The sequence below is a fragment of the Diadema antillarum genome, unplaced genomic scaffold (genome assembly GCF_040938485.1).
Source record: "Diadema antillarum isolate AM-2024a unplaced genomic scaffold, OU_Dant_1.0 seq00000460_RagTag, whole genome shotgun sequence".
Lineage (NCBI taxonomy): Eukaryota > Metazoa > Echinodermata > Echinoidea > Diadematoida > Diadematidae > Diadema > Diadema antillarum.
This window is the reverse complement of record NW_027271431.1, coordinates 1,256,910-1,268,918: the sequence shown is the minus strand read 5'-3', so window position 1 is coordinate 1,268,918 and position 12,009 is coordinate 1,256,910. Positions and strand designations below refer to the sequence as shown.

General features: G+C 37.1%; 1 protein-coding gene across 2 annotated transcripts in view; it reads right to left on the bottom strand.

Annotated features, from left to right (window-relative positions):
* The window catches only part of LOC139733026 (lysosome membrane protein 2-like), a 33,131-nt gene extending 22,477 nt beyond the window's left edge, over window positions 1-10,654 (bottom strand). The window contains exons 1-2 of one of the 2 annotated variants that reach the window (XM_071643869.1): window positions 10,589-10,654; window positions 8,624-8,880 (exon numbers count right to left, since the gene is read on the bottom strand). In XM_071643869.1, coding sequence (XP_071499970.1) covers window positions 8,624-8,752 — 129 coding nt within the window. In that variant the 5' untranslated portion in view covers window positions 8,753-8,880; window positions 10,589-10,654. Of the gene's footprint in view, window positions 1-8,623; window positions 8,959-10,588 lie in introns of both variants that reach the window. The other variant, XM_071643870.1, reaches the window with a different exon arrangement.
* Between the last annotated feature and the right edge of the window lie 1,355 nt (window positions 10,655-12,009).

The following is a 12,009-nucleotide window of genomic DNA, read 5'->3' as shown; positions in this document are numbered from 1 at the left end:
CTTTTGACCTTTGACCTTATGACATGAAACTCTCTCTGGAGAATCTTTACGCAGTAGTACATGTCCACACCAAGTTTCAAGAAAATACCTTTTGGGCATTGCATAGATATGGGGGAAATTGCAACATTTGTAGCATTTGACCTTGACCTTTTGACCTTTGATCCCTTGCCAATGTCACTAAAATCTACTCAACTAATTGTCCCATCATACATCATCCTTGGACCAAGTTTGGTGAAAGCTGCTTCATCCAGTTTTGAGTTATCACGTAAACAGATAAATTTTAGGATTTGACCTTGATCTTTGACCTTTGACCTCAGTCCGATTTCACTGAAAACTTCTTAAGTAATTGTCCCATCATACATCATCCTCCAACAAAGTTTGGTGAAATTTGCTCAATCCAGTCTTGAGTTATCGCGTAAACGGTTACAATTTCATGATTTGACCTTGATAGTCCAGGCTAGGTTCCATAGAAAGTGCACCTAACCTTGTTTTTCAATATATACAATGTTTTTTGATGGTTTCTTGTCAATTCGAGGGTGCTGATTCCAAATCCGATTGATGCCACTCGCGTAACCTTGAGCATTTTCGGCAAAATGCAAAAATCTAAAATGGCCGCCAGATATGCTAATTTGGCCATGATAATCCCATTTATGTCAATTTTATGACCGATTATTACATCAAACTTTTTAAAATTTTTGCTCCTTGAGTAATTCTATTTGCACATGCTAGAAAATTTTCATTTAATGTAGGTACATTTAGTATTTTAAGCTTATTTTCAATTCAAAATGGCCGCCATTCCTATACTCATGTACTTTATGAATGACAAAAAAAAACATGCATAGAAATAGAAGACGAATTTGCTGTTTTTCCAGTCACATACCTACGCTGTTATCAAGTTTTGCATGTGCAATGCAAATCTGATGAGTGCCACTTGCAACACAAGCAAACAAACAAACAAACAAACAAACAGAAAATATATTCTTTGTAATCTTATATGTTCTTTTCAATACAAAAATTCAAAATGAATGCCACTCATATACCCCTGTACAATATGAACGATAAAATGTACACGGAAATAAATGAACTTTCTCTTTTTTTTCTGTCATGCAGCAACACTGTTTATCAATTCGGGTGCTGATTAGAAATCAGAAGAAATCAGAAGGTTGTTTAAGGCTGTTTTATTTGTGATGCAATCATCCAAATTTGCTTCCTCAATCTGAATTTTTCACAAGGAATTTGGGAAAAAGCCCAACAAAACTTGAATTGATCATCACGACCGTTTATCAGGAATTATTAGACATGAACATTTGATACCTACTTGCCTTGAGATGTTCAACTTCATAAAATTTACTCTGATTTACTGAAGCTAAATCTCAGATAATAACACAAATGAAATGTCCAAATAACTGTCTAAAATTCACTACCTAAAATAACTCTAATCTAAAAGCGATATTATACAAACTGTTCAATCCCCTCTTCCGAGAAGGAACATGAGGCAGGGGAAAGTTGAAAAAAGGGACCACCCCACTTCCTTCCCTCAAAAAATCTCCGATATTAAAAAAAAAAGCTTTTCATGTTCACCCAGAGTATATGATTTGCTTGAAAATACAAATGACAAATGACCTTCTGCCTGATCTGTATAAAGTAGATCAGATTTACGACTGGTTCTGTGATGGCGTGATTTTTCACCTATTATTTTTTGCTCAAGGTTGGTTAAATTGTAACAGCATGAACTTGTGTACTTGCCACTGTAAAATTGGTTACAGCTCGTTATTCCGAAGGTTCGTTATTCCGAAGGCTCTTTAATCCGAAGATTCGTTAGTCCGAAGGTTCATTTTTTCTTCGGAATAACGCCACAAATGTTCGGATTAACAAACCCTTTTTCATTTTCGAATTAACGAATCTCTAGGTATAGGGAATTTGTGTGTTTCCGATTGACGACCCTTCGGATCAACGAACCCTTTTTCATTTTCGGATTAACGAACCTCTAGGTATAGGGAATTTGTGTGTTTCGGATTGACGACCCTTCGGAATAACGAACCCTCGTACATAGCGAACCTTCGGAACAACGAACAGCACCCGTAAAATTGACACATTTTTGTGTCTGGAGATGAGTACACTGCTCTTACCTTTCCTTCAGTGATGAATTGTGGAATTATGAAATATTTACCAATGTTAGTACAATGCAGGTGATTCATGATAAATATAATGGGATGAGTCCATTTTAGTCAAGGAGCTTGTTTTACACCTGTTTGCCCCCACCTCTGCTGCTGCCCAGCCCTGCCCGACCGCGACCCCTGCAATCCTGCACTTGCCTTACAAGGTACTTAGGGGTCACTGGGTGATCTTGCCATAGAAAGAAGGTAAAGACGTGGGGACTTGCTTGAGCACTCCTTTACAGAAGATCCAAAGCCCAACCTTACCAGCAACCATCCACAGAGCTATCTGACAATAGACATGCTGACATTGTTGCCTAAAATGTAGCCATGATAGGTGAAAGGCTTCACTGTTCTCGCGAAAGATGAATTTTACCACCAGTTTTCTCGGAGTGAATGTCTTTCCGTATGATGTCCAGGGAGACTCTAAGATTTCTTAAGTGCTGCCTCATTCTGAAAGCAGTGCTATAACAACTTCACACTGCTTGTCTTTAATTTTCAGCACTTGCAGCTTCAGGATTTCGCAGACCAACTGACTTAGGACTCTGAATGATGGCCTCCTCCAGGGTGGCTATAAACTAACTCAACTCCTTTTACCATGGTGACATGATAATCACTTCATGAAGGAAGTTTGCTCGTGCAGATGATCTTTACCCTTACGTCTCACAGAATGTCCTTGGATGACATTAGCCGAGTACTAACCCATCTCATGACAATAGAGGAGTAATTCTCCTTCTGGAGACTTTGCCTCAACCTTTACATGAATACCATTAAGCCCATGCCTTCCATCTTAGCAACCATCTTGCCAATGCTATAATGTTCAAGGTAGCCTTCTGTGGCACGCTTAGGCTAAGGAAGTCTACCCTCCTTCACTGGTGCTCAATCACTCTCCCTCCTTACGCTGGAAGGAAAGGATGGCAAGTGTCCCCGTGCAGTGGCGTCTACGCATACCCTGATCTTGGCTTCCAGTCATGATAACCTGATAACCTGACCAGGGCGCATTTCATGAAGCGTTTTGTCTGACAAATTTGTTCTCAGCCAATCAGATTCAATGGTTTTTAGGCTTATAACAGTTTTTCCAAAAAAAGTATATATATATATATATATATATATATATATATATATATATATATATATATATATTCATTTATATATCTGACAAAACGCTTCATGAAATGCCTCCCTCCCCCCCCCCCCCCCCCCCCCCCGAACCTGCCATCAATGTGTCTAAAATCCCACAAGCCAATCTAGATCTCCCCCCCCCCCCCCTCTCCCCATCACTGAAAGCTTTGTCTCTGGCCTGGCAACAAAGCCAGACGGCTTCAACGGACTTTCATCCTGGTCCTATGGCAAATAATCACCCTCTGACCCTCGAGGAAGTCATGGAAGTGCTGAACATCATCAGATGTGGTTGCAATAAAGGCAATTGCGGGTTGGACTGATATGCATCTTTAGTCCTATAATCCTGCAAATTTGGGGCTGATGTCGCCCCAAATTAAAGAGATCTTTGAAGACAATAATAAAAGAACAGTTTTGGTTTTAAGACGAATGAATGACCTCATGATGTCAAAGTATATATAATAAACACATGGGAAGTGTGACAGAACTGAAAGAGGTACTTCATATTGGTCCTTGGTTTTGAATAGTTTGAAAGGTATTGCGTTTGGACAGTTTTGTTTATACCTTCACCACTGTTTGTTGTTGTTTTAATTCAAGAAGAAAATAAAGTTTGCTCGATAACATCAAAGCGGTACTCTTAAATCATATCATATAAAGTGATGGAAGTTATGATCCATTTTTCAAACTCACCACAGGACTCCCCCCCCCCCAAATTCCTTGCACCATTTCTGTCCCTATTAATAATGGTTTAAGTGAAATACATGTTGGAAGCCTTGCTTTCTAGCTTCCCCTCCATTTCAACATTATTTAATAAATACCATGTATCTAGATTCTTAACATTGTGTGAGTATTGCATTTTTATATGCAACCTGCATGCAGAACAGGATGGTATATTGATTTTTTGCGTGATGTGTAGTGCACTTATATTCTTTGATGAAATAGAATAAAAGATAAGAAATTGTGTTAAACATCGTAGCTAAGGGTTACCATTCATAATTCAAATAATTCAAGTAATAATCCAAATTTATGTGGTAAATAAGGACTTTTGCATCACTAAAGAATAACTTTTTGTTAAGAACATCCTTCAGATATTATGATCAGCACTAGATCTTAATAAACAATGTAGCTGGATGTCAGAAAAAAAAAACCCAGCAAATTGGCTTTCTATTTCCACATATATTTTTGGCACTCATATTGTACAGAATAAGAGTGATCGACGACCATTTTGAAAAATAGAAATACATGTAGGGCCTATATATTGTAAGTGGCACCCAATATATTTGCGTTGCACACGCAACACTGACTTTATAACAGCTTAGGTATACGGGACAGGAAACACAGTAAATTTGTTCTATATTTCTATGCATTTTTTTACCATTCATATTGTACATGAGCATAGGAATGGCGGCCATTTTGAATTGAAAATGAGCTTTAAATACCAAATAAATCTATATGAAACGAAAATTCTCTTGTAAATACAGATGAAGTAACTCTAGGAAAGGAAATGTACAAAGTTTGGCGGAATAATTGGTAATAGAATGCGCCTTATTCTGATTATCACGGCCAAATTAGCATATTTGGCGGCCATTTTGGATTTTTGCATTTTGCCGAAAATGCTCAAGGTTACGCGAGTGGCATCAATCGGATTTGGAATCAGCACCCTCGAATTGACAAGAAACCATCAAAAAACATTGTATATATCAAAAAACAAGGTCAGGTGCCTTCTAGCCTGGACTATTGACCTTTGACCTTTGACCTTTAGCAGATTTCACTCAAAATCTAATCAAATAATTGCCCTATCATTCTTCATACTTGGACCAAGTTTGGTAAAATTCCAGTAAATATTACTCAAGTTATCGCGTAAACGAAAGCGGACGGACGTACGGATGTACAGACGTACGGACGTACGTACAGACGTACGTACGGACGGACGGACAACCCGAAAACATAATGCCTCCGGCACCACTTCGTGGCGGAGGCATAAAAACAGATTACGATATAAAATGTGAATGTATCAAAATATTACAAGCTAGAAAGGCAGAAAGTTCTAAGCCTGTACATAACCTGAAAATGTCTCCATCTATCTACAGAGAGAGATTGTATTCATACACAATATTTGTCATGATGGTAAGACACCCATTACCTTCAATAATCCAGCCCAAAACTTAACTTCCTATTTCTTATGTTTCTTCTGAATGCCAAAACTCTTTTGTACAACTTTAGTCAAGATCACTCAACAACAAAGCATACATTGTACACACACATTATAGGATACATCAATTACCAGTCAATGAGAGAGAATTTAATCATGTTGATAAAGAAATGTTTGTATTATATGCAAAGTTTATACAACAATCCCAGATGACCACTAATTTGCAATGTGCAATATATGGGCATTTGATATTACAATTTATTTCAGAAGCCACATAAAAACATAAAAGAAAGGAAAATGCAAGTTTCTGGAGTGCTTGAACATAATCTCTACTGTAAGCGTAGCCAATCTTTTATGTCAAGATAAAGGTGTTTGTTCTTTGTGAATAGAATTCATGGAGAAACCCAAAATATACAACACAATGAACATATGATAACTTCTATTGTTAAGAACATAGAATGTTCTATCCTGAAGGTAATAACTACTGTTTTGGGGAGTTTACAAGTTCTAATCTGCTTCAGCGCCACTTTAATCCTTTCAGATAGAATGTTCTGCATGCTTCCTCCCAGTGGTCACTGTCTATAATCCTATCAACTACTGTTTGAAAAAAAAAAGGTAAAATTGCATCAAAAAGAAACATCAGCTTGCTCTGTGGTAGCAATAAAGTCAAAGCCCTTTTGACTCTCAGCTCTTGGATGAAACTAATGACAAAGTTTTAGCACATGGGACCATGTGCTGCTGATATTACTTTGCATACAATATGGGAAACAATACTGTTCATATGTGGGCCGTACACACATTTTTTTTTCTTCTGTGGACATCCATATATAGCTAGTCAACTACCGGTATGTGTACATGAGTACAAGGTTTTGGTCACGGGAACATGTTATCATTATGATCTTATCTCGAAGTACAGTGCATTTTGTGCACTTCTTTAGCAAACATATCGTGATCATTGACACTCTTATCAGTGAAGGGTTCAAATTAGGGATGAGTTTGAATCAACATGCACTGAAATCCACAGATAAAGTGCTGTGAAGAATGGCAAATAAATGTGGTGTCCCTACGGCAGCAGAAACATTCATGGCCTGATGCACAAACATTATGTATTTTTATTCAAACTCATAAATGTACACAAGTGAAGATTCTCTGCACCTTTCTTCAAACTACAACTACTTGACACTGAAGGGGAATCCTAAAGCTTTCGTTGAATGATACATGTATATCTGTCCTTTGTGTGTGCTTGTAAGAGACAGACTTTACAGGGTTTGAGTGATTGTGCTGAGATGATGATGCATGTGCAATTGCATACAATGCTGAATACAAAAGATTTTATATAAGAAAACTATTAAGCATGATAACTGACAACCAATATTTTTATACCACCTTTTTTGTTTTACGTCCAGTATCTTCGAAGTGTACAGCAGTGAGTGATTTGCTGTTCCTTCTCTCCCAGTTTGTGCATAAATATGACAAATTAGAAGCAAGCCATAAATACAGAGAGTATCTCTTTCTGTTAGGATTTGTATTTCAAATTCAAACTCATGTTCAAACGTTTTGTCATTAATAAATTTCAAGTAGCATTCTGAAAAGAAAAAAAAAACACATCTGGTTATCATTATTATTATAATTATTATTTATTATTATTACTATTTTTTTTTTTTTTTTTTTTTGGGGGGGGGGGCAATACTAGAAAATTACTAAAGTATTCCTATATCAAAATTTTGACCAATGATCTTAAAGGGACTGTACAGTACTGGTTGAGGTGAGGATTCATGTTTTAAACATTCCAAAGTGAGATAATGATAAATCTCTTATGAAATATGAAAAAGCATGTAATTTTTAGAAGGATTCAACATTTATTTGATGAAAATTGGTTTTCAAATGGCTGAGATATCCAAAAAAGTGATAATAATAAAAGGCGACAGGCCACGCCTTTTATTAGGGTCTCTTTGTTTCACCTTGTTTTTGGATATCTTAGCCATTTCAAAACCGATATTCATCAAATAAACTTTTGGTACCCCCTAGAATTGCATGCTCTTTGACATCTCATAGAGTGGTTTCTGAATATCTCGCAACACATTAAAAGCTAAATCCTCACCTCGACCAGAACTGTACACACCCTTTACTATCATATCCACAATGAAATAATTTAACAAAACAATAAATAAAGCAAAGTTCATACAACTTATTGATGCTGCTCAATGCATGAATGCAAGAAGGATACAGTATGTCATAGATTTATGCTACAGTATATAATACCTGTAGATCTTACTGAATGATCAATACAACTTGATCAGAGTCATCAATGCTGCTTGATCACAAAAACGATGAGGCACATGCAAAAAAAAAGTACAAAGACATACATCTACATATTTTACAACAAAACGTTAACATTTAAGTAGGACAAACTTGTATTTCAACTTGATCAAATGAAATCCATGTTTTTTGTTGTAGTTGATATATCATCCCTTCACCCATGGGTGCATTATATACACCATATCAATCATTATTGCTAAATAGTATCATTGCAATAGAATCCTTCACACACGAGTTAGGGCCCCAATTCATCGAAAGATATTTATAATCGATTGTAAATTCCCGTACCACACTGGCTGCCATAGACTTATGATAGAAATCAACTATATAATCAATTATAACTCTATGGCAGTCTGTGTGGTAAGGAAATTTAAAATCGATTTTATATTTTGACAAAACGGGGCCTAGTCATACTATCTCAGTGTCATTTGAATTCTTCACATTGATCTGCTGGGTTTCTGCATAATCATGAATAACCCAATCCAATCTAATAGATCATAAATGCAGCCACACACAGGTCAACACCAGTTGTCTCCCTTTCAAGAGTATCTTTTTCAAGCTGGAAGAAAACTACATTGTACAATAGTACTCTTGTTTATTAATCATTGTTGACACTTTCACATTTTGTATAATATCCCCTGCAAAACTCTTTATGCATTACATCTTTCTCACATGTGATCCATTACCACACTGCCAGTGGCCAGGCTCTTAGGAATAAATCTGTATTTGAATGTATCAAAGTTAGGACACTGATATTCAGTAACTTCATCAGAGTATTGAGCATTGCTGTGATGGGTTATGAATATATAGTAATATACAGAGTCCTCCTAGTTTAATAATGAATTAAAAAAATTCAAAAAAAAAAAAAATACTGTACCTCTTTCACAATGCTATGAAAGATGATCGGAAAGTAATGGATGAAGGCAACTCCTGCCACTGCCAAAATAGCACCAATCACTCCAGTGGTGATGAAGCAACATCGCGGGGCGTTGCATGTACCACCCATCTGGCCCGAGATGTTGCAAAGAAAGGCAAGCAGGCTAGGCTACAGCTCTCACTGTCAAGAAATGCCACTCTTGGCAATGGAGTCGAGTCTCGCCGGTTGGGTCGGTCAGATCACGGCACACACGAACCCTTTATCAAAAGGAAGAAGAGAGAGAGAACCTTGTTGAACCTTGAAGTGATAATCCCCTGCAGCTCCCTGGAACGACCCTAGGATGGTACAACAAAACAATATTAGTAATACGCTACAATGCCATGGTATTACGATAGAATCATATGGTAGCTGTTTTCAGCCATTACTCGAGCAGATGACTGTAGAGAATAATGAGTGTTCATCCTGACTCAACAGTTACACTAATGTACAACAACACTAGCTAGACCTCCTCTACCTAGTACTGCACTCTTTCTCTTGCTTCAATATTTTACATGATAGTGTTAACCATAAATACGGTGTAGATTCTAAAAAAGAAACATAAAAAGAAGCGATGATCCAACAATCAATTTAGCCTGGTATTACAAATTGTGTAGATAGAACAATTCTTCTTCTTCTTCTTCTTCTTCTTCTTCAAGTCTGCCTCCTTCTATAAGCTCAAGATTCTTGCAGACTATGTTATTTACACTATAATATGTGACCGTGCACCTCAAAACGAACATAAAGTCGCACACTCTGATTTTGCGTGAGGACTGAAAATAAGTGAAATGGGTCAACCTAGCCGAACTTGACTTTTTCATATTTTCTGAAAGAGCGGGTCTTCTTTTACATTATGCTAAATTTGGTATCATAAAACGGTCAGGAAAGTGTGTTTTTTTAGCAGTTTATCTCGAACATTTTTGGTAGAATAGTGTGATTAGGTGTGTCTATAGAATCCCTTTTTCATTTCTGAAAAACCTTGTCCACACTCTTCACTTTCAACTCTAATAACTTTTGAAAGGATAGTGCTACTGCTTTGAAAGTTGGCATTAATTATGGACAGAATGTGTTAATGAGGCACGCTTACTTTCAGTTTAATTTGATAATCCCTTCATTGTTTTTACTCTGGTGGTTTACATCCTGTCTTTTGTCCCATTCATTGCACAGCCAGCACAGTTTGGTAAAGATTAAGCGCTTGAATAAACACTGTACTTCAGAGCCTCTTTTCTCAGTTCATACATTTCCTGAGTTTGTGCTTTCTTTCCAATATTTAGATAGGTTAGGAGAGTCCATTTGATTTGAGTTATACATCATTTTAAAGCTTAAAGTCTGCTCGTTTAGAATATGGTCTTAACTAAAAATTCATGTCTGGCGACTTTTTGTTTGTTTTGAGGTGCAGGGTCACATATAGTTGATACAGATATTTACAAGTCCATAACATTCCATTTAAACAAGTTAGAAAAGGAGGTAAATTTTAAACATTGTGTTTGGCAAGGAGTCATCCAGGCTCTCCCATGTTTGTTTAATCGTGATCTATTTTCACTGATTTTTTCTTCACTTCCGTCACTAATGCGTCAGTGACAGTGCAGTATGTTGTACAGTTGTTCTGGTTGTCAATTTAATAATCTCTAGCACTTTACACAGCAGCTGGTGCACATGACGGTGCAAACTGACAAATCAACATTCACAGCAACAGAGTTAACACTGAACAGTTGGCAACACCGCTAAATTTACTACAATGTCAGTGATCACGCCGATGTAAGCACGTTGGACTAAGCATAAAAAAAATGTGACTCTTGAATTATTCCTAGTTCGAATATTGTTTAAAAAATAATAAAAAAATGGGCAGTAATTTGTACATTTTGCAATCCGACTGTAAAATCTATATTTTCCACTGTCATACGCATATTATTACTTGCTAGTACTTACTTGGAAGTGATAAAGAAGACGGCACAGCGCGGCGCAGCACAGTCAGTGTAGAAGAGGACTTAACTACTAGTATACACAGCCCAGTCGCAGTCGCTGTACATGCATGGTACGTCGCGACAGCTGTTTTCGCATAGCGTAACAGCGTCTGGTCGGGCTAAAGAGGACTATACCTATCGTTTCGATGTGCAAGGTCTCAATGCGATGTGTATTGTGGAGATGCGCTCCTTGAGAAACAGTACGAGAGACTGGCATGGCCCGCGGCCCTCCTGGCCCTGTGTTGCTAAGCTGTGTGTGTGTGTGTGATGTCGTACATCGTGTGCATTGGTATCGAATCGAGCTCGAGTCGACGAGAGGCGGGGGGGGGGGGGGGGGGGGGGGGGGGGCAAAAAACACAAACAGGTGACTTTCGTCATGTGATGCACCATCACGGTTGACTGCGTACTGACAATTTCCGTACACCCTCCCTTGGGGCCTAAACGTTACACTTGGTATACAGGAATCATAAAGAATAATAGGAGGAAGAAAAAACAACTAAACTACAGCTGTATTACCTAACTAAACTAAACTAAACTAAACTAAACTAAACTAAACTAAACTAAACTAAACTAAACTAAACTAAACTAAACTAAACTAAACTAAACTAAACTAAACTAAACTAAACCAAAGTAAACTAAACTAAACCAAACTAAACAAACAAACAAACAAACAAACATTCAAGCAAGTCACATGGTGTGCACCTCTGTGTTTCACTTTCAATTTCAGTTTAATTCCACAGACATCAGCGACTTTCATCACACATACAACCATGTATTGTAGGATCATGTGCACGTAACAAAAATAAGCAAAGCAGATTTGTGCATTCAAAAGAATGTTTTAATTCTAATTGAAATGGGGATTCAGGTTTACATTTAACATTTTATAGTGAGATAGAAACCACGTGTTATTATAAAATATTAAGAGCATACAATTCTAAGAGGAATTTTTATAAAATAATTGATGATAATCGTTTTTGAAGTGGCTGGGACATACAAAAACAAAGTGAAACAAAGTGGTCCTGATAAAAGGTGGGACCCACCATTCATTGGGACCATCTTCTTTTGGGTTATCTCAGCCCTTTCAAAGCCGATTTTCATCAAATATACTTTTAAGTCCTCTTAGAATCGTAGTATGCTTTTTAATATTTTGTGGTTTCTAAATATCTTGCATTAAATTAAAACCTAAATCCCCGTTTCAACCAGAACTATACCATCCCTTTAATATCTTAGAAGGGCCCTAAGGCACAACCTGTTGAAGAAGGTCCCAAAGTAAAATCTGAAGATAAGTGAAAGTCATATATATTAATTAAAAAAAACTTAAGGGATGAAATGATAAGGTAAGTGGGAAGAGGAGGACGAAGAAAACAGAGTACCGAGATGACAGAG